This window comes from Primulina tabacum, chromosome 6 (assembly GCF_025594145.1).
Source record: "Primulina tabacum isolate GXHZ01 chromosome 6, ASM2559414v2, whole genome shotgun sequence".
Classification (NCBI taxonomy): Eukaryota; Viridiplantae; Streptophyta; class Magnoliopsida; order Lamiales; family Gesneriaceae; genus Primulina; species Primulina tabacum.
This window is the reverse complement of record NC_134555.1, coordinates 4,554,751-4,578,135: the sequence shown is the minus strand read 5'-3', so window position 1 is coordinate 4,578,135 and position 23,385 is coordinate 4,554,751. Positions and strand designations below refer to the sequence as shown.

At 35.3% G+C, this 23,385-nt stretch overlaps 2 protein-coding genes across 4 annotated transcripts; both read right to left on the bottom strand.

Annotated features, from left to right (window-relative positions):
* Positions 1-250: 250 nt before the first annotated feature.
* Positions 251-3,900, bottom strand: LOC142548890 (E3 ubiquitin-protein ligase RSL1-like). 3 transcript variants are annotated; one of them, XM_075657518.1, is made up of 4 exons: positions 3,695-3,900; positions 2,799-3,300; positions 1,783-2,537; positions 251-931 (listed from the first exon to the last, which is right to left on the bottom strand). In XM_075657518.1, exons 2-4 carry the CDS (start codon positions 3,186-3,188, stop codon positions 550-552), a joined length of 1,527 nt encoding a protein of 508 aa, XP_075513633.1. In that variant the 5' UTR covers positions 3,189-3,300; positions 3,695-3,900; the 3' UTR covers positions 251-549. The 3 variants fall into 3 exon arrangements, with proteins under 3 accessions (XP_075513633.1, XP_075513635.1, XP_075513634.1); XM_075657520.1 differs by having other exon boundaries at positions 2,799-3,211; XM_075657519.1 differs by having other exon boundaries at positions 2,799-3,208.
* Positions 3,901-7,081: 3,181 nt separating this feature from the next.
* On the bottom strand, positions 7,082-9,843 carry LOC142548889 (fe(2+) transport protein 1-like). The gene is made up of 2 exons (XM_075657517.1): positions 9,195-9,843; positions 7,082-7,816 (listed from the first exon to the last, which is right to left on the bottom strand). Exons 1-2 carry the CDS (start codon positions 9,825-9,827, stop codon positions 7,361-7,363), a joined length of 1,089 nt encoding a protein of 362 aa, XP_075513632.1. The 5' UTR covers positions 9,828-9,843; the 3' UTR covers positions 7,082-7,360.
* Positions 9,844-23,385: the final 13,542 nt, after the last annotated feature.

The window sequence follows — 23,385 nt, the reverse complement described above, 5'->3', positions numbered from 1 at the left end:
ACCATTTTGTTTTTACACCTGTAGACTGTAATATCTACAGATAAAACATAAAGATTACAAGAGCTAATTTTTTGGTATTTGGTATTACATTTTTAAATATAAAAAATTGAACTGTTATTTTTGAAAATTACTGTATTGCAGTCCGGGTGATCAATCTAAATTTTATATTTTAAATTGTTGATTATTTTTAGAGTATAAATAACACTAACTAGAATGTATAAAACAGAATATAGCGCATATTACAGAGATAGAATCCAAATTTTGGTACCTTAAATTGGTCAAGAAAATGTTTTCATCTTGTTTACCTTTGATTTCTTTCCTCTCTTCCTCAATAAGGAAGATGCTGATAGTGGATGGAAATTAATCCAACAACAAAGTAATTCAAGCTCATAGGCTATGACTTATGAGCACTGGATATAACATGAAAACTATATAAAGAAGAAGAAAACTCTGTTTGCTAAAAGAGGAGTGTGAGAGTGAGGTACTCTACCTCCAACGCTAATGGCCTTTCGAGAAGGCTAATAATGAACTTTCCAAGCTGGCCACAATTCATTGGATAAGGTCTTCATAGTAATTATCATTAATAACAGACACGAATCTTTCGAGCCAAGGCAGTTGATTCAGATCCTTCATGGCATCGACGTAAGAATCTGTACATCGAGGTGGGGAATGGGAAGGTTGGTGATCGGTCAAACTGAAACCTCCAGCGAGAAACCTATGGATAAGTGCCAGTTGTGATCTTTCTTGCTCTGAATATGCATCCATCGTCATGGGAAGTGATTCGAATGAATCCCAAGCCCATTGTTCAAAGTGTTGAGTTTGATAAGTTGCCAATTCGTCGGAGTAATCTTCATCCCATAATGCACACAGACACGTCTGTTGGCCATCCCGATATTCCGCACCACAAGAAAAGCAGAACTCATGACCACACCTGTAGCAAGAAACAAGGGGTAAGTGTATTGAGCTTTGAGGTGATAAATTATATCCATGGGCATGATTTGGGTTCTACATCCGCTTAACCCTTCTGCAGGTTAATGTTATCATTTTGTAATGCTATTACTGACCGCATATGTCATGAAGCTCAAGACAACGTACAACACAAGAAAGTCAAAATAAATAACCAACATGACATGAATCACAGATGGTATTTATCATTTTGGTGAAGTATGACTCCATGTATATCCAATCTAGATAGACGTATATTGTTGGGGATAAAATTGTGTGCATGCTTGAAATTTTTTTAACTTGTACCATACTTTCAATCCCAGTTTTAAAGTTCCTGAATCCTTGAATAGCTCTGAAGAAGAAATCATCATAGGGACGTTTAGATGGGATAAGATTCAATCAGAGAAAGATTTGAATCTAAATGGGCATCAAACTCTTTCAACCAGCTAATGGTTAAACCCATAACAATTCAAGAACCCTTCACTATGCCCCGCGAGATCTCATACTTTATTACTGAATTCTATTGATAATACCTAGTTTCAGCACTGAAAGTGTCTTTCCTAATCAAGGAAACATAGGTCAGGGGTTCTCCTTCCAGGCGGTCAAGAGACATAAGATGATCGTGAAAATTCAATTCTATCTAAGATAATATTTTCCACATCGGGATGTCAGTAAAGATCTAACAAAGGAAACTAAATACAACCCTCAGAACAACTTGATAGATGTTGTTAAATTGTTCCCAAAACAAAAGGTTTGAGAATTATCTTTCCTCGATATATGATGCAAAAATGAATTATGCTTCATCTCGAATGTAAAATAATGAAACAAGTTTTATACCAGCATGTCATGTGGGAGCAACCATGAGTGAGCTCAATCATTCCCCCGCACTGCTGGCAATGCCTCCACCTTTTGTTTTGTGCCAATCGATGCAAGGTTATGTCACCAGCATCCCTCTCCTCCAGTTGCAGATTTTGATATTCTTCGCATGTCACTGAGGAATGCCAAGGAACCCCACAATCAACACATATAAACCTCTGACAAACAGGACATTCCATACAAATGTCGTCTGACTGACTTGATGAACTTGCTAGGGTTGAAAAGCGTTCCTTAGGATCAAGCAAGACCGAGCAATTAGGATATGGGCAATAAATCTTATCTGAGATCAGAAACTTGGATTCTTCAAGGGCTTTCTCCAAAGATTCATAAGAGGTAACTGGAAGAAAAAACCTACATTCAGAAGAAGAAATACAGTACTTGCATTTCGGCTGAGGGCACCTAATGGGAACTTGGAAAGACTGCACTTTTTCCTCAACATATGTTCTCAAACAACGAGAACAAAATGTGTGGGAACATTTAATTGTAAGCATCATAGAAGACAGCTTCTCCTCACAACAGATGGTACACATTTCTGTAACTTTCGCTCCCTCTGTAGGAAAGGAGACAACACCAATAGCCACCTGTGCTAGCTGTAACGCCTGGTCTACCGTTGGGGCAATTTTCAGAACAAAGGATTCCATACTATCAGCATGTTCTAGGATCCTTCGTCTCAGCGCCAACAAAAGGGGATTTGCAATTACTTCTCCACGGGTGATCTGGAATAGGTTCATACCAATTTTAACAGTAAAAAGCATGAAATGAAAAGAGGAAATCAGACCTCGGGAAGATATTTGTTTTCATACACCAAGCCATGCTTAGATTATAAATGTCCAAAATCGTGGTAATAAAAGTAGATTTTAGGAAAGTTTTCAGGTAATTAAAGATCAAGATGATGAGTCAGTACCATTGATAAATTGAATAATAACAATACTACAATAGCTCGAAGACACTAGAATTTCTGGCTGAGGATCACTCACCTGATCATACATGGCTTGAGAATCGGTCAAGGCAAGCACCCGTGTGATATTTTTCTCCACAGCAACAGAGAGACCATCCAGTAAAGCTAAATAATCTGCGGTGGATTCTTCTACGTAGAAATCAAGCTTTTTCTGGACTCGAAGCGGAGAAGCATCGCCAGACTTCTCCATCACCACTCCGATTCCAGAAATCCCAGAACCAGAATCTCCAAGATTAGCAACAGATATACCCTTGAAATACATTTTCACTGTAATTTCATCAAGATTCTCGACTTCTAAATCCTTCAATTCATCATCATCCTCACAACAACTTCTGAACTCATCTTCGTCAAGCTTCGCTTTAATTTCATTAACATTAGAACCATCGACAATCACTCTTTGATCCTCCATCGTCAAGTATTTTTCCCAAACTACTCAAAAATTCGAAGCAACTCAAAGTTAATGACTGATTAGATTTCAAAAATCCAACAAAAATCCAATCATTGCTCTTGAAATATAGATCCTGTTTCCAGCATAAACAAACACAAAAAATAATAATAATAATAACCGTCCATATACACACATCAAGAAAATTCTAAACTAAGCTGAAGTAAGCATCAACTTCAACATCCAAAATCATCATAAAACTTGAAACATAATTCGAGAAAAGAAAAAAAAATTTCCCTCCAGCCGAAAAAGAAGTCGAGACAAAATTCCTTCGTACAAAAAAGTCAGCCCAAGAAAGCAAAATCCCACATCCCCACCTCCACCAAATAATCACCAACACTTGCACTCATTCACACAATTAACCAACAAATAAATCTAAATAAAAACAATAAAAATACAGTGAACAGAAAATTTGGAACCAAAAAAAAAAAGGAAGAAGAATCAAGAACATGCTTGAAAGAATTAATCACCTGACTTGTTGCGGCCCCCAATGGTTTTTTAGTATTATTATTTACATGTAAGTAGACCAATTGAACCCTAATCTGACAAATGCTTATCGGTGTCTCCTCGGAGGCTGCTACGCATTTTTGTACGCAGGAATGAGGGAGGAGAGATCATCAGTTCCTGCTGGTCTTCCATTGGCACTCACCTCTTTATTAATTGCTTAATTTAATTAAGATTATTACCATTATTGTTATATTATTCTATAAATTATATATTGTATATAAATTTTTTTTAATTATAATAATAATTATATTAGAAGACGACAGAATATTTAATCTCGATAATTAATCTCCATATCCATCATCTCACTACTTGATAAATAAAGAGATTAATACTTTATAATATATAAATTGATACATATTTTATAAATATATAATTTCTTAAGTAAATAATAAAATAGTAAAAACTTACGTGAGACGGTCTCACGAGTCGTATTTTGTGAGACGAATCTTTTATTTGGATCATTTATGAAAAAGTATAATTTTTTATGCTAAAAGTATTACTTTTTATTGTGAATATTAGTGATTTATGTAATATTCCGGCATGAATAAATAATAACATTCCAATTTCATATAGACAATGACTGTACGGAATTTGGAGCTATTGTGCACCAATGCAAATATCTTTTGCACCAAAGAACCTCGATCTCGGTTCAGTTTGTCTATAGACAAGCAAATGTAGCAGCTCATGCTCTTGCCCAGGCTGCTCGTTTCTATGCTAGTCCATCTATTTATTTTGAGACCCCGGATTGTTTAATTGAACATTTGGATTTTTGTAACATTTCACGTTATCAATGAAGTTCATTTCAAAAAAAAAATGTATAGAAGAAAAAGATTCTTCATAGCACGTGGGTTTGCGTTTGTTTTAAGCCTTTAATAACTTGAGAATCCCACTTCCACTGTCTATTTATCCTCCACCTAATGTTACTTTATTCAGTCCTAATTCAGTAATTAAAGTAAATTTAATTTATTAAAGAAGAGGGTTATTTAAAATTTATTTAATATTTCTTGTGAGATGGTCGTCTCACGAGTCTATATTTATGAGATAGGTTGAATCGAGTCATATCTAACATTAAAATTAATGTTTTTTCATTAGATGAATGGAATTAGATATTTATATAATAAAATTAATACATGAGACGGTGAGAATTTGTGTTATATAAGATAACTTAATTATTCTAAATTATTCCCTGGTGTCAGGGCGCTGTCATGTGGTAAGCTTTGTTTCAAAAACAATAATTTGTTAAAATATTAATAGACAAGGTTAATCATTTAAATTTAAACTAATTTTCACGTTTTAATTGTGAGTATATCTTGTGATATGCTATCACAAATTTATATTTGTGAGACGAGTCAATACTCATGTTTATAATAAAAAATAATATTTTCATGAGAAAATCAAATAAAATATATGTCTCACAAAATTCACGTGTGAAATCGTCTCATAAGAATTTTTGTTTAAATTGTACGGATTATTTATTTTGGGGCATGGACAATAACATAATAATAACATTTTTATATATCTCATTTAAACATGTTGTTCGATATAAAATATCAACAAAATTTTTTTATACAAATGATAAGACATTAGTTGATTATATATATTTGTTTTATCCGACGTTTAGCTAAAATTTTTACAATAAATCAGAGTTACAAATTATTATATATTATTCATATACATTGATTTATCATTCTTATGTCGAACAACATTCATCGTCCACCACAAAATTGTACCCAAAAAAAATTCATATACATTCATGTGATTAAATGGCGCACACACACCCCCTTCCCCCAACTATTTTTTCTTCGCTTGGAATAAATTGGGTTAATCTTTTGCAATTTCTCGTAACTAACCTCTCCTTTCTTGTCGTTGACATGACTCATGAGTCACATGACAATCCAACAAATTTCATAATGTAATAGTCGACATTGAAATAAAATTACTCAGTAATATTAAGACAGAAAAATTTGTGTGAGACGGTTTCACGGGTCATATTTTGTGAGACAGATCTCTTATTTGGGTTATCCATAAAAATTATTTTTTTTTAATGCTAAGAATGTTACTTTTTATTGTGAATATCAGTAGAGTTGACCCGTCTCACATATAAAGATTCGTGAGATCGTCTAATAAGAGACCTTCTCTGATAGTAAACTAAATAAATATTAAAAGTTTGATTAAATAGTTTGTTGTTGGGAAAATGAAATAAAATCCAAAATAGATTACTCATTTGATAGTTTAATAATATGAACAAAATTTGGACTTTAATATGGGGAGATAGATTCACTCATCTAGCAAAAGATTTCATAAAAAAATAAGGTAATGGCAAAGCCGAACATCATCCTTAAATTCAAAAATAAATTTATTCAATTTTTTTTCTATATATATAAAAAAATTTAAAAAAACATTTGAAATTATATGATTGGACAGAATTTTCTGTAATTTTTTTTTTAAAAAAAACATGTTAATATTATATAATCGGACAAAATTTTCTGCAGCGACGGTGTTGAAATATTCAAGGATGTGGCCCATTGTAGAAAAACTTTATCCGCATATTGACAAGAATCTGTACCACCAAAGCTGGTGAGCGGTGACCCTAATGATAATGTGTCAATTATTGCTTGGCAGGGCAGGTTTAGTTGGTTGAATTTCAAATTTTTTAAGGAATTTTCTATCGATTTAAATTAAGTAAAACTTTGATAGTATCGCGAGTCAATTTTAGGAATTTTCTATCGATTTAAATTAAGTAAAAACTTTGATAGTATCACGGGTCAATTTTATGAGATAAATTTTTATTTGATTTAATTTTTTTAAAAAAATATTCTTTGTATATCAGAAACCTATAAATATAGACCAAATCGATCTGTCGCATGAATATAGATCCATAAAATCATATTTTATGATACTTACTCTTTAAATTATTTGACAATTTTTAAAATTGGTGCAACATTGGTATGGTTTATTACTATTAATGTTGAATTTATTTACTATATGATAAATAAAATTACCTTGTGTATCAAATGGGACTAATTCGATGCGACAAATCCGGAAATAGAAGAGTAAGGCAATGTTTACGTTAGTTTGATGCTATCTAGAATAAGATGGTACGCACAAACGAAGTGATTAATCTATAGATATTACAATCATTATTCGCGGGGTAATGACTTGAAATGAATTTGAGATTAATATCTAAACAAAACCGAAACACAATATTAATTTTCAGAGTAGGTATCGTGTGAGACGATCTCACGATCTTTATACGTGAGCCGGGTTAACTCTACCGATATTCATAATAAAAAATAACACTCTTAGCATAAAAAGTAGTACTTTTTCATGGATGACCCAAGTAAGATATCCGTCTCAGAAACTACGACCCGTGAGACCGTTTCACACAAATTTTTGTCTGATTTTTATTTGGAACATGTGATCAGTACTGTTACAAATTGAATTAAAAAATGCATTTGAACCGACAAAATTATCATTGCGTTTTATTTGGAACACTATTTCAAAAATATACTTGGGATAATTTTGTCGTTCCAAGTACACTTTATAACATAACACGTGACTTGAGTTCTACATGTAGCATGACCTTTTTAATTTCCCATGCATGTTCTAACATGATCCGACTAAATCAATCACGCCCATTTGGCCATGAGAGACATACCCCCGGCCCCCAACAGAACAGCCGCGTATGACTTAATCTGCAGCCTGATATTCCCTTGCAGCTTCGGGCCCATGAAATCCGCTGCCAAGAGATCAACCAGAGCCATGTAAATCAAGAGCCCGGCAGAACAAGCATTCAGCAAGCCTTCCGTGATCAGGGCTCGCGGGCTGTCGTCTTTGTAAGTGGTGGATAGCGCGATCCCCAGAGCTATTCCGAACGGGGTTGTTATGGAGAAGAAGAACGCCATAGCAGCTTTCTTGATGAACTCGTACTCCGCCTGTAGGATGCAGCCACCCAGCCCCATACCTTCGAACATTTGGTGGAAGCAGAGTGCGGCCACGAGGCCCTTGATCGTGCAGGTGTTGTTGGAGGCGCCGAGGGAGAGGCCTATCACCACCGAGTGGACTATGATTCCTACCTCTAAAACCTGCAATTAATAGCATAGAATCCTTTAAGTTTTTGTCACTTCTTCACAAATGAATTAATTTGAACTTCTCTAGTTTTTAATATTATCGACACGTAATTCTATTCTTTTAATACCACTCACATAATTGGTATCAGAGGAGATTTTATACAAGATTTTTTTTCTTTAGTTCTCTATCGCGAAAGATTGCACAAAATACCATGTTAAACTTAGTAGAGCATATTTTTAACCCAAGAACTTCCCTCTGAGTTGTTCTATTTAACAAGTCACAAAAGTGCTCCAACTTCACTGCTTTAGAGAACTAGTGATCCATAGTCATCACTCATCACAGGTTATTGTCGACGAAGAAATTGGATCTTAATAAAGGCTTGATACAGACTTTAAATTTCGGGTCTGCTCTAAGGCAAACCTCACACTCTGATCATATCTACAGACTACAGCAGAACAAGGCGAAGTTTTGAAGTATCTTGATGAATAAAGCTTATATTCGGATAAATTACACAAACTTATAAACATATAGGTGGCATTGGACTTCACTTTCACCAAGAATATACGAAGCCCTAGTGGAATTGGAGGTCCTAACCATTAACAAAAAAAGTTGACACATGGAAGACTTTAGACTACACAAAAAGCACAGAGACCCTTGTCCCTTTCTAATGTTTTTTGTTTTATTAGAACAACTACGACTGGCGGCAGAGAATGTGCCTACACCAGTCTCCGCCTGACCTCTCAATAGAAATCTTTGAGTAAATAATGAGATGGGTAGTGGTTAGCAAATTAATCTTGACCTCTGCCTTCCAACATTAATTAATGCTTTCATATTGTTGTATTTACTTCAATGGGATATTAATTCTCCTCAGAACCTAACTCGCATGCATTGGTTTCTGTCAAATCTTCCTCTCCAAGTGTACTCTTTATAAGACCATATGATTCAAAGAAAATACAGCTGGTTTCTAAAAGATTTCATTGGCATATAAATTTATTGAGTTTAAGTAGAATTCAAACATATTTAGTTATTTTGGTAAAAACTTGATCCGACCCAATAAATGTAAGCTTTAAGCAATCACATATAAAGATACAATTATTCGATTCTATCTGTTTGGACATTGATGGGGGAGGAATGTGGACTATAACTTACCGCAAACAAACATAGTTTAGAATGTTGAATGCAGATATCGATGCATTCGTGAACAAATAACACTTAATTTCCAAATAATATGTTTTTTCATGTTTGTGATCTCTATGATTTTTTTCAAATATCATCATCCGTGATTTCGTGTACGATGAATTCAATTGGGTTTTGTCAATACATGTGTGGGTGGGGGTGCATTCATTCGGTTTAAACCAATTAAGTGTATGCGTAGCATCTCTGATTACTAACCATGGCAATCACTCGGTAACGCAGTAGTTGTGTGCCCACCACTTCCAGCTTGGATCCGTGGTGGTGGCCATGACCATGGAAGTGAGAATGCCCGCCGCCCGCCGCACCCATCTCCTGATCTCCTGCGGCGGCGGCTCCCGCTCTCTCAGGCAGCACCACCCCCGTGCTCTGTTTCTTCGAATAAAAACTCGTGGTTAACGAATCCACCATGAGCGTGGCAATAGCAGAGAGCATGGCAACGAATCCAGTGAACGGGAACTTATGCCACGGATTATCGTCCAAGCAGCTGGATGTGAGCATGTCGAAGGAATCCGGCAGCACGTGCATGAACCCAGTTGCTAAAATAATTCCCGCCGCGAAAGATTTGACGATCACGAAGAGGCTACGCTGGGGGCTGAGCGCGGGGACGGAGCGCGTGACGAGCGGGAGACAGACGCCGATCATGCTTGTGAGGAGGATGCACACGATGGCGATGATCTTGAGGGGTAAAGCTTTCTTCTTGTTGACGCATGCATCTGCCTGCTCCGCGCCGCAGCTCTCCACCACGGCGAGAGCCCGGTGGATCAAAAAGTCGAAAGCGAAGAGGAAGACTAAGCAGAGTAGTAGCTTCGAGAGTGGTCCTCTTGAAGCCATGATTATGGAAAATAACTATATTTTATTTCCAACTATATATATACCCTTGACCTAGTTCTTAATATTAAAAATAAATCTATCCTTCCAATATAAAAAAAAGAACAAATTAAAATTATTTACCCAAGTTTAATAAATGTAATAATGATATGAAAAAATCCTGATTGAGTTTAGATTAGGTTTCTTCTGATACGATCTCACGAATCTTTATCTGTGAGACGGATCAACCCTAACGATATTCACAATAAAAATTAATATTCTTAGCATAAAAAGTAATATTTTTTCATGAATGACGCAAATAAGAGATATATCTCATAAAATACGACCTGTAATATTGTCGCACACAGATTTTTACTTCAATTTGACAGCACGTGGACTTCACTTGGTGCGATCCATGAAGCCATGGAGCTACACATGGTCTAAATGATTACAACACATGCATAATAAATTATAGCACGCTTTTCTATGTGGAAAAAAAAAACATTTTTATTGTAATATATTATTTAATATCACAATCCAGCTTAAATATTTTTACCTGGAGATTCAATTATTAGCGACAAACAAATTTTTTAAAAAAACATTAAATTTGGTATTGATAATTTGTCGCATGTGCAATTATATCAAGCTTGCGTGCACGTAGACTTGCCAAAGATCGGGTCAACTTATATCGGAATCGGAATCGGAGATCTACTACCACCATTAAGTGATTGTTTGTCACTCCGGCATGTCAATTAGTCGGGTCGACCGTTTTACATTTTTCTATTTTTAATAATTCATTTGAAATCAAAGGTCACAATTTTGTGACTATTAATGCGCAACGATCACGACGACATGGTTGTTGTGTGATGGTTGACCGTTACATTTTTTTACTGAAATTTATTTTATAAATACTTTTCTATCTTTTCATTTTTATCACACAATTTTCTCTCAATCTCTAATTCTCAATTCTTTCTTCATTATCAAAATATCAAGTCTCAATTATTAGTTTATTGTCAAATGTTAATTTATTTTCATATTTATATTGATATCCCATAAAGTTGTAGGGGTGACAAAGGAAATAAAAAAGGCCTTATGTCACTCGAGTTCGAACATCACAATTTTCCTCCATTCAATGTCGATGCCTATAATCTTGATTTTTTCGATGAGAAATATCGAGAACGTAAACAAGAGGCTAAAAAACACGTTGTCATCAAAGTTTAAAAAAAGTATGAGAAATGCGATGACACATAAAAGTAAAACTCGAGGGATGTCTCGCATGACATCAGATATTTTCACCAGACATTTCGAAAATGTGATGCTTTTCCTTTGGTGATATGCAAACCGAATGCAACTATTATTCGAAAACTTACAAATTTCAACAATGAGATAGTTATAGAACTTTGACTTGGCTCGTGAAGAAAAATCATCTGATGTAAATAGGTATAGATCGTTGACAAACTTAAATTCCGGCTTTCTTCTCAATTTGATAACGATTCTCAACTTTTCAAATTTGAAGAAGCTAAATTTAGAAATGAAACGCCTAAATTTTGTGTGATTGAATAACTTTCTTTTAGTTTTGATGATAAATTATCTTCTAAAGCGTTCTACAAATGCAAATCTTTATATTAGACGTATCCCACAATTACTCTCAAAATGCACACTTAAAAAATTAGTCATTGATTAAAAAAAGTTAATTAAAGAATCTGATAATTTAATAAAAATGTTCTTTGTGTTCCAATAATTGGAGTGATCATTAGCGAAATTGTTCATATAAGGATATTACATCTAATTGGATTGATAATTCTTGTAACATTAAAAAAGATTCAGTTTAACGAAACATATACGACACAAAATATTTCTCAACTTATATTTGTTATTTTATAAGTATGGTGTAACTTCTCAAATTTTCTCAATTTCTTTTGATAATACAAGTGCAAATACTTATAGTATTACCGAGTTTATTGAAAAATATGTAAATCATTACTAGCTCGTAAATGTTTTCATATTAGGACACATTTCATATTTTAAATTTGTGTGTTCAAGATAAACTAAAAAAATTAGCATCACATATTCAACCAGTTAAGAACACAATTCGTTATTTATGTATATATCCCCGAGTTATGAAACGACGAGACACATTTTGCAAAATAAATGATATTAAGCCTAAACAATTAGCATGAGATGTTCCAACTTGTTGGAATTCAACATATAAATTGTTATTATCGTATTTTGAATATAAAAATTTATTATGTATATATTTTTCATCAACATGTTCAAACTCGTAATATTTATTTGTTTTCAAATTAAGGGAACACACGCACTAATATTTGTGACATTTTAAAAGTTTTAATGATCAATTATCCGATGTTTATTATCATACTTATCATTTAATAACACATTGTTGCAACATCACGTGTATTTTTAGTGAACATATTAAATCTAATGATAATGTTTTAGTTCAATGTTTTTATGTCATGAAAGAAAAATGAGAAAAATATTTTTTTTTTCAAATTCCTGAAATATTTTAATGCGCAATTGTCTTAGATCTTAAACTTAAATTACACAATTTACGAAAAATGATAACATTATTATTATGAATCTTTAGACCCTATTACGAAAGTGATTCCTAATATGTCATTGATTTTGTTTAATATTGAAATCATATTTATAATTAATATAACACAAAAGATAGTGGACAAATTGTTTCACATAAACACAATCCACTCTTACTAGTAATATTACTTATAAACTTACTAATTCACAATTTTATCAATGGAACATATAAAACATCCACAAAGATCCTCAAGTTCTAGTCAGGAACTTCAGAATTATTTTACCGCTACTTTTGAATTTAGTGATGCAGATGAGGAAACTTTCTTTTGCGATGATGGTCATAAAAATATAAAAATATCCAATTTTGTCTATAATGACGAAGAGATTTTAGTTTGCGCCGTTTTGACGGTTGCAGTGGAACAAACTTTTAGTACAAGAGGAAACACATTTGATGAAAGAAAAGTTGGAGGCTCAATGTTTGCTCAATGATTAATCAAAGGTCGTTAGCTGAACACAACATATTAAAAGTGACGAAGAAGACCAAGACGAAATCGAAGGAACATCCGGAATAGCCACGAGAGGAAATTCGAGTGAATATGATTGAACATAATGAAATGTAATAGATTTTTTATATAAGATGTTGAAAGTTGACATGTAATAGATTTTTTTGTTGAAAAACCATAGGCAAAAACTTGTGTGAGACGGTCTCACAGGTCGTATTTTGTGGGACACATATCTTATTTGGGTCATCCATGAAAAAATATTACTTTTTATGCTAAGAATATTAATTTTTATTGTGAATATCGGTTTTGACCCGCCTCATATATAAAGATTCGTGAGAACATCTCACAAGAGACCTATTCATAACTATAATAATTTTTTTGTTGAGATAATTAAATATTTGACAGAGTTTATATAAATTCAACTGTCCAAATATATATATATATATATATATATTTTAAATGTTTATCAAAAAATGACAGAAACCTCTATGACCCGGACTCAGCAGTCTCACCTGTCCGTCTATTTGGTGGGGTCGAGTTCAAGTCCTATCCCCATCCCTTCTGACATAAAAAAAAAAATGATTGAGAGAAAACATCTGTGGAGATTGTAAATTCCACGGTACTGTTTATCCTCCTGGAGACCATCTACTGGCTCAAATTTTCCAGCCATCTGTTGTCCGTTGATTTTTGGTTTGTTTCACCTACCTGTGCAGGCACTGCCTGCACGAGCAATGAACGGCTCGGATCACTCCACATGAGTGATCCGGGCCCACCTCCCTGTAAAAAAAAAAAATTGGCTCGAAAAAATTCGAGCCGTTGGATCGACCCCTGCAGATAGTGCCCGCAGGGGTAGGGTCGACCGAACCTTGATTTTTGGTGTCAAAATTCAATACGATATGTCAACTCGACACGATCCAATACGAAAAAAATCTGGTTCGGATTGGTGTTTTTTGGGTTCATGTTGGGTGGATTCGGGTTAGTGTCAAGTTAGACGTGTTTCGAGTTGGGTCGGGTTGGATCGCGGGTTGCCCGAAAACTTTTTTTTTTGAAAATATTACCTATATTTTTATATATTGTATGTTTGAACAAAATTTGTTGTATATTTATATGATAAATTTTCATCATTTAATATTTATTTTGTATATTTTTTATTTTTTTAACAATTGTTATTTGATTTAGCAAATATACTTTACTTTTCTACCATTAAACTTTTAAATTTAAATCAGAAATTTTGTTATTATGTGTTTAAATTAAAATATTATTATTATTTTTTCAAATGTTTTTCATTAATTGTTTTTTAAAAATAAATAAAATTCGGGTTAGGCGGGTTAGACGGGTTGAGTCGGGTCAGACTGGTTCGTGTTCAGGTTGGGGGTTTTCGGGTTGCTTCGGGTTCGGGTTGAAAAAAAATAAAAAAATTCAAGGGTTGACCCGAAAACCGACCCACCCGACCTGATTGTGACACCCCTAATTTTTGGTACGTCCAGCTTCTCTGTGTGTGTGTGTTTTTTGGTTTATTTCTTTGTGTTTTTTGGTTTATTTCTTTCTTCTTTTTTTTGGGGACAAATTTAATATTATTTATTTATTTTTGGGAAGCCACCATCCACTAATCTTCTGATTTTTTTTTCCCCAGAAATTTAAAGGGCTATTTTGGTGAAGGTTGATTTGAGTATGAGTCCCGATTTGATATATAAATGTTTTTAGTTTAAATATCATATAAATTATTATCTTATTTTATTACTTTAATGGACAAACTGAAAATTATGGACTGATCAAGAAAGTAAATTTTTTTAAAATCAAAGTAAGTTATCATTATTGGATAAAACTCAAATATTTTTATTATTTAAATATTTAATAACTAGATAGTTTTGTAAATTAGCCTATACCTTCATTATCTTTTCTATTTTATTAAATCTAGACCGATGAAGAAACAAAAATTTTGATCAGGTTCAAGTAATTCAAAAACTACTACAGTGAAATATCATTAATTATAGATAAAACTAGATTATTATTATTATTAATTTTATTTTTGTTTGCTAATATATAGTTTTATAAATTAGATGTTCATCGTAATAATTGTCTAGGTTTGTTGGTATGTGTTTGACTCGATTTTTTGTGAGCGTGTCACGTGACAAAGACGGATTTTAACATACAGACAAAAGGTGGGCTCTTGCCACGCAATTTTGGGCCCATTTCTTTTGAGGAAACCGATTTCAACTGTGGTGAAATTTTTTTTTTTTTGGCTTTTTTTTTATTTCAATTCTTTTATTGTATAACATGAGAGTGTTGCGATATGTAGAGGCATTTAGAGGAAAGATAAATAAACACTTCACAAATATTTTTTTTGCCTGAGGTTTTAAAGAATTTCAGTTGGTGTTAGCATCTAAGATTAATTCTCGATCTTTTGATTGTAGCAGATAACTTGAATAATAAGTGTGGAAAAGTACAGCTGAACTCAGTGAACTAACGCTTCTTGATATCAGACCCGAATTCGCAGTTGATTCAACAAGCGTCGGACTTAAACTAAAATAAAATAGCAAAGAAGACCAGAAATCAAATAGACAATAAAAACAAATGAAACTCTTAGTAAGCAACTTGCAAACTTTGAATAAAATCTAAACAAAAATATTTTTTTTTGTCAGTTACAAAACTCACATTAGAAATGATAAATATTTAAAGAACTTTTAGTAAAATCTCAAGCACAAATGATCCTTAGAGTAGATCAAACAAAACTTGAAATGTGTGCTTGATAATATCTATACTATTTTATTAAGTTTGAGATACTTAGATTAACTAACTTTGGTATCATGGTCTGTTTTTATAATTAGGTCCTCATGCTCTTGGCATTTATCTTTCTCACAATAACTTGCCGGGAAGAGTCCATCCATCAGTTTCTAATTTGAAAACTATAGACTTGTCCTACAATGATTTAAAAGGTCCAGTTTAGGGAAAATCTCCTGAGAACTCATTTCTTGACAACAAAAACATTCCTAGATGGTTGTAAGAAAATTTACTCCTCTTGCTCGACTCAATAAAAAAAAATAAAAATAAAACACGAAAACTATGCGATAGTTTCACTTCCTATCGTATTATTCTTTGTAACAATTATTTTTGGTGCATATGTAGTCCTGTCTCGCATCAAGGCAAAACAAATAACCCCTACACTTGTTAGTAAACATGGAAATATATTCATGTTAATTGTCCCACATCGGTTAGATAAAATCCCTAAGAGTTGCATATATAGACTTGGACATTCCTCTTCTCTCGATCTCGAGCCAACTTTTGGGGTTGAGTTATGTCCAAGTTCCAATATTAACTTGGTAACGGAGCTCAGGTTCTACCAGTATGTGTTGAATTGCCCATAGTTGGGACACTCGTTCTGTCTATAATGGGGTATTTGTAAACTTCACGTTCCAGATGTTCAATCCTGAGCATGAGAGAGATGTGCTAGTTGTCTCACATCGGCTAGATAAAACACCTGAGAGTTGCATATATAGATTTGGACTGTTAGAGTTCGTTCCTTATATTGTCGATCGTTCTTGGACTTGCTCAATGTTCATGCATGCACGCCAGATTACTCACAACTCACGCTACTGAAGAAAGTGCAAAAGTATTTAAGTGGTTCGGCGGAATTCGCCTATGTCCACAGGAGGGCAACCAAAATTGTATTGATCAAAGATGGATTACAAATACAGAGCCTGTGTTAAAAACCAAAAAGAATACAAAGGGAAGAAGCTATGAAACTCTCTCAAAAAGCTGTTGTGCCTTCTCTCTTTCTTTTTCTCTTCTTGCGTCCCTCTGTAACTTCTTTGAATGTATCTGTGATGCCCCTTCCCTTGTGTTATCTCTTTCTTCTTTTATATAACCGCATTGGCCTCCATCCGGTTGTTTCCCAAGTTTGTTTCCCCTTGGTAGGTAGATTCCAACCAACCCATCAATTACCCAGTAGTTGAGATGGACACTTTTCCATGTGCCAACTTGAGAGACACACCTTCACAAATCTCCACCTTGTCTCCAAGATTGACTACTCTCCTTTTTCACCACTTATTATTCCTGTGGTACTGCATTGATCAAGGTCGAGCAATGTTTGAACTTGACCAAAGACAGTGGTTTTGTTAGCATGTCTGCAGGGTTGTCTTCCGTTGCTATCTTTTCAAGTTTTATCTCTTCCTTAGAGATGATACCCCTTACATAATGCAACTTGACATCAATATGCTTTGAGCGTTCATGGAATACATGGTGCTTTGATAAATGTATAGCACTTTGATTATAACAGTTTACCACAACCTGTTCTTGATGAACTCCCAACTCTGTTATCAAGCATTTTAACCAGATTGCTTCCTTAACTGCCTCCGTGACAGCTATGAATTCTGCCTCAGTTGTTGATAGGGCTACCACCGATTGAGGTGATGCTTTCCAGCTGATGGCAATACCATACAGTGTAAAAATGTATCATGTTATGGACTTTCTGGTATCTAGATTTCAAGAAAAATCTGAGTCCATATATCCTTCAAGTGGCTGTGATGAGTTTTCCTTTTGTCCTTGGAACATCAATCCAAGCTTAGAGGTTCCTTTCAAGTACCTCAATGTCCACTTTAATGCCTCCCAATGATTTTCTCCGGGATCAGCCATAAACCTGGAAATTTGGCTTATTGAATGTGCTAAGTCTGGTCGACTACGCACCATTCCATACATGATGCTTCCCACCCCGTTTGCATACGGGATATGCATCATTCTTTCTTTTTCTTTTGTACCTGATGGTGACTGTGCAATAGAGAGTTTGAAGTGTTGTCCTAGAGGTGTACTTACTGCCTTAGCTTCATGCATATTGAATCGTTTTAACACTTTCTTTATGTATGATTCTTGGCATAAGAACAGATTTTTATACTCCATATTCCTTGTAATCTCCATTCCAAGGATTCTTTTGGCCTTCCCCAAGTCCTTCATTTCGAATTCTGAGCTAAGCTGGTGTTTCAATGCTTGTATTTCCGACTTGCTCACGCTTGCTATGAGCATATCATCAACATACAACAGAAGGTAGGTCATCACACCATTCTCTTTCCTTTTAAAGTAGACACAGCTGTCATATCTCCTCCTTTTAAAGTTTATTCTCAGCATGAATTCATCAAATCGTTTATACCATTGCCTTGGGCTTTGTTTTAGTCCATAGAGTGATTTTTTCAGTAGGCACACTTTCTGTTCATACCCTTTTCCTTCTAATCCCTTCGGTTTATCCATATAGATGGTCTATTCAAGCTCTCCATGTAGGAACGCTGTCTTCACATCAAGTTGCTCAAGTTCCATATCCACTTGAGTTACTAGGGCAAGTATAATCCTTATGGAACAATGCTTGACTACTGGGGAAAAGATCTCATTGAAGTCTAGTCCTTCCATTTGGGTGTATCCCTTTGCAACTAGTCAGGCTTTGTACTTGAATTTTTCTTTTCCTTTTCCTTGCAAGTCTTCCTTTATTTTGTATATCCATTTACATCCAAGCACTCTTTTTCCTTTCGGTCTATCCACTAGTTGCCATGTTTTATTTTTCATGAGTGAGTTTAGTTCCTCATCCAAGCAGCTTGCCAACTTCCCCTTTCTTTGCATGTGACAGCTTCCTCATAGCTTGATGGTTCAAAAAACTCCACTTCTTCAGCAACAGTGAGGGCATACCATGTTAGGTCAGCATGTGCATACCTTTGTGGGAGTCTCACTTCTCTTCTTGCTCTGTCTTTGGCTAGAGTATAAGTTTGAAGATTATGATTTGGTGGATCATATTCTACAATCTCCTCTTGAGTTTCAGTATGTCCATCAGTTTCCTTTTGAGGTGATTTCTTGTTGGTCTCCACCTCAATTTATGTTTCGGGTAGGCTTGTTTTATCCAAGGCAGTAGACTCATCTTTCAGTTTATAGCCCATCTTGGTTTCATCGAATGTGATGTCCCTTGTATTAAAACACCTTGGTCCAGTGGCTTCCAAATTCCATACTTTATATCCTTTAACTCCATCTGGATAACCTATAAGAATACATCTCAAGGCTCTTGCTTCAAATTTGCTTTGCTTAATATGTGCATATGCCAAGCAACCAAATACTCGAAGGTGTGAGTATTCTCCTGGAGTTCCTGTCCATAATTCCATTGGTGTTTTAAAACTTATTGCACTTGAGGGGCATCTATTGATTAGGTAGCATGCTGTATGAATGGCTTCTCCCCAAAATGATTTTGGAAGTCCTGCACTTATAATCATGCATCTAACACGTTCTAGCAGTGTTCGATTCATTCTTTCTGCTACCCCGTTTTGTTGTGGATTTACAGCAGCTGTTCTATGCCTTGTAATCCCCTTCACCCTGCATACTTCCTTGAATGATTCTGAGAAGAATTCTAGCCCATTATCTGTGCGGAGGTGCTTGAGCTTTAGGTCCATTTTGTTTTCAGTAGCCTGCAACCATTCTTTAAATTTCATAGCAGCTTCATCCTTTGATTTTAATATATACACCCAAAGCCTCCTTGAGTAATCATCTACTATGGACATGAAATACTTGCTTCCTCCATGTGTTGCTGTTTTTGATGGCCCCCATAGGTCTGAATGGACATATTCTAGAGGCTTGGTTGTTGTGTGTTTTCCTTGACCGAACTGCACTTTCTTAGCTTTCCCAAATATGCAATTTTCACAAAATTCCAGCCCTTGAATTTTGTCTCACACAACAAATTATTCTTGGCCAATTGCATCAGCCCCTTTTCACTTACATGGCCTAGTCTTTGGTGCCAAAGGCTTGCTTGATTTTCTTCCTGTTGTGCCATAGCATTTCCTCCTACTACTGTATTTCCTTGGAGTACATACAAGGAGTTTTTCTTGATGGCTTTCATGACAGCTAGGGATCTCTTCATTACTCTCACGGTCTCATTCTCGGATTTGAACATGAAACCATCATTGTCAAGAGTTCCTAGGGATATTAAATTTCTCTTTAGTTTGGGAACATACCTTACTTGAGTGATAAGTCTATCTTGTCCATCGTACATTCTTAATCTGATGGAACCTGAGCCTTTTATCCTACATGGTTTATTGTTTCCCAGTAGCACTAGCCCTTCATCAGCCTCAATCAAATTTTCGAACCATGATTTAGTTGGACACATATGGAAAGTGCATCCCGAATCGAGAATCCAGTCAGTGTTAGAATCTTGATCCGAGATCATGAGGGCTTCAGCTGATTCATAACCATCTAATGCTATGGCTGCTTCACCATTGGTGTTGGATCTGTCTTGAGGCTTTCTATGTTTTTCAGGGCAATTTCTTTTAAAATATCCTTCTCGATGACAGTTAAAGCACTTGTATTTGACCTGATTCTTGGATCTTGATCTATTCATTGGACCCCTTTGTGTTCTTTTTTCTATCCTCCCTCGAACATGAAGCATTTCACCTTGGGGTTCTGTAGAGATGTGATGTTTCTTCTGATGTTCTTTAGCTTGGATTGCTGATAAGACTTCTTCCGGTGAAATTGATCTCTCTCTGTCATATAACATTGCTTCCTTGAAATTTTCATACGTATGTGGTAGGGCATTCAACAAAAACAGAGATTTATCATCTTCTTCAAGTTTGATGTCCAGATTATCCAAGTCATCCAAGATTTTGTTTAACTCATCAATCTGATCTAAGATGCTTTTCTCATCTCTGATCTTGAAAGAGTACAACCGCTGTTTCATATATAGACGATTGGCCAAGGATTTTGTCATATACAATTTTTCCAACTTGTTCCAGATTGCTTCTGCCGACTTCTCTTTCGAGACTTCTCGAAGAACTTTATCCCCGAGGCTGAGGATTATCATGCTGTGAGCCTTCTCCAAGATTGATGCCTTATCAGTATCCTTTAGTGTTGCTGACATATTCGCTTCTCCTCCCAATGCTTCGATCAATCCTTGTTGTACCAAGATTGCACGCATCTTGATCCTCCACAAGCCAAAGTCGTTTTTTCCAGAGAATTTCTCAATGTCAAATTTCAACGAACCCATTCTTTCCTTCGTTCCCATAGACGGCGCCACTTGTTAGAGTTCGTTCCTTATCTTGTCGATCGTTCTTGGACCTGCTCAATGTTCATGCATGCACGCCAGATTACTCACAACTCACGCTACTGAAGAAAGTGCAAAAGTATTTACGTGGTTCGGCGGAATTCGCCTATGTCCACGGGAGGGCAACCAAAATTGTATTGATCAAAGATGGATTACAAGTACAGAGCCTGTGTTAAAAACAAAAAAGAATACAAAGAGAAGAAGCTATGAAACTCTCTCAGAAAGCTATTGTGCCTTCTCTATTTCTTTTTCTCTTCTTGCGTCCTTCTGTAACTTCTTTGAATGGATCTGTGAAGCCCCTTCCCTTGTGTTCTCTCTTTCTTCTTTTATATAACCGCATTGGCCTCCATCTGGTTGTTTCCCAAGTTTGTTTCCCCTTGGTAGTTAGATTCCAACCAACCCATCAATTACCCGGTAGTTGAGCTGGGCCCTTTTCTATGTGCCAACATGAGAGGCACACATTCACATGGACAATCCTCCTCTCTCGAGCTAGCTTTTGGGGTTGATATATGTCAAAATTTATTAGGAGAATTTGAGCTCGATTCTGAGCATAAGACTCATTCAACCCCACCAGGAACTGCATGCTGCACTCCTAGTTATGGTAATTGATCCAATCCTTCATGGCACCACATTTACACACCGAAACTAGTTGAAATTCTTTTAATTCATTCCAAAGTGTTCTCATTCGCGTATAGTATGTACTAACATCCATAGAACCTTGCTGCAATCCACTTAACAATTTTTTTATTTGGAAAATGTGAGGAGCATGCTCTGTTGAAAGCGATCGCGCAAATATAACCAAATTTCATACGCCGTCTTGAAATACAATAGGCTATTAGCAATTTCGTGATTAACAGAGTTCACAATCCATGATATCACCATACTATTGCATATCAACAAGGATCCATATAGAAGATCTTCAATTGGATGTCGCGAGAAGCTACCATCGACAAATCCAAGCTTATTTTTGCATGTCAAAGCCATTGACATAGCACGATTCCAGGTATTATAATTCGTACCTGTAAGGGCATGAGACACCATATTCAATCTTGGATGATCACCATTGTGCAAATAGAACAGGCTGCTTGTATCCTCTATCGATGCTCGAGCAACAGTCTGATTACTCGAAGCTTGACCACCTTTGGCCATGGAAGAGTTTGGAGCGGATTATTGCTCTTATACCATTTCGAGAATTTGTATAAAATGAATTCTATCATAACCGCAATGCGGGAGAGTTTACAATCTTAGCTTGAAAATGACATCTCCAAACTTGTATTTATACTAAAATGGAGTTGACTCAAAAGTGGAAGATAACTTGGTAAAAATGTGTTTCTACAAAAGCTCACTTCTAATAATTCCAGATATGGAATTACGATGGGAGCAAATTACAGAGGCGACTCAAGACTTTGATATACGTTACTGCGTTGAGACTGGAGGCTATGTTACTGTATCTAAAGTGGTACTACCTAATGGTAGAGCTGTTGCTTTGAAAAAACTTCACGGGTTGGAAGGAGAAAATCCAACTTTTGACACATCTTTTAGAAACGGGTTTTGTCAGAAATAAGGCACCGAAACACAGTGAAGCTTTTTGGCTTCTGCCTACATAAGAGTTGCTTGTTTCTTATCTACGACTACATGGAAAGGGGCATCTTGTTTCAAATTCTACGGGACGACATTGATGCTGAGGAGCTGGACTGGATCAAGAGGGGGAATGTTTTTAAGAGTATAGCCTATGCATTATCTCACATGCATCACGATTGTCATCCGCCCATTTTTTATAGGGACGTTTCCACTGGCAACATACTTTTGGACCTGAATTTTGGAGCCTGTCTATCTGATTTCGATGTCGCTAGACTGTTGATCCTGATTCATAAAATCTGGGTTATATTGATCCAAGTATAATGTAATTCATATCTTTTTCTTTGTACTAAGTTATGTAAAGAACAAGAGCCAGTAGGAAATCAACAACTTAATTCCTCAATTCATGCAGAGTTATCCTACACGCCATAACCGAAAAATGTTATGTTTACAGCTTCTGAGTTGTGGCCCTTGAAACAATGTTTGGAAATCACCCAATCGACTTCCTTTATTCCACGATATCTCAACAACTTGCTCCAAATGTAATGCTACAACAGTTGTTAGATTGGAGACTGCCACCTCCCGACAGAAGGGTGACTGCGGAATTGGTCCGTATGCTGAAAACATCACTTTCTCGCTTGACTTTTGACACGAAGTATCGGCCATGGAGGAAGCAAGCGTGTCAAGAATTTAGCACCATTGTCCATTGACTCCATTGGTTGCATGCAATGAAGCAATTATTATTAGTTCAAAATATATCAATTTATAATATTAAAATTACAAAATAGTACGATTTCACTTATTTGGAGAAAATTAAAAAAATTATATAATATATTCTATATATATATTTTCAGTGTTCACAAAAGGTTTGAAAATAGAAAACTTATATCAA

Bases quoted from the DNA above. Each gene is read 5' to 3' on its own strand.
- LOC142548890 (XM_075657518.1), bottom strand. From the start codon at position 3,188: ATGGAGGATCAAAGAGTGATTGTCGATGGTTCTAATGTTAATGAAATT. The intron at 2,538-2,798 runs GTGAGTGATCCT...AACCTATTCCAG, and splicing joins CTCAAGCCATGTATGATCAG to ATCACCCGTGGAGAAGTAAT. The intron at 932-1,782 runs GTATAAAACTTG...TTCTTGCTACAG, and splicing joins TGCTCCCACATGACATGCTG to GTGTGGTCATGAGTTCTGCT.
- LOC142548889 (XM_075657517.1), bottom strand. From the start codon at position 9,827: ATGGCTTCAAGAGGACCACTCTCGAAGCTACTACTCTGCTTAGTCTTC. The intron at 7,817-9,194 runs GTTAGTAATCAG...TATTAATTGCAG, and splicing joins GTTACCGAGTGATTGCCATG to GTTTTAGAGGTAGGAATCAT.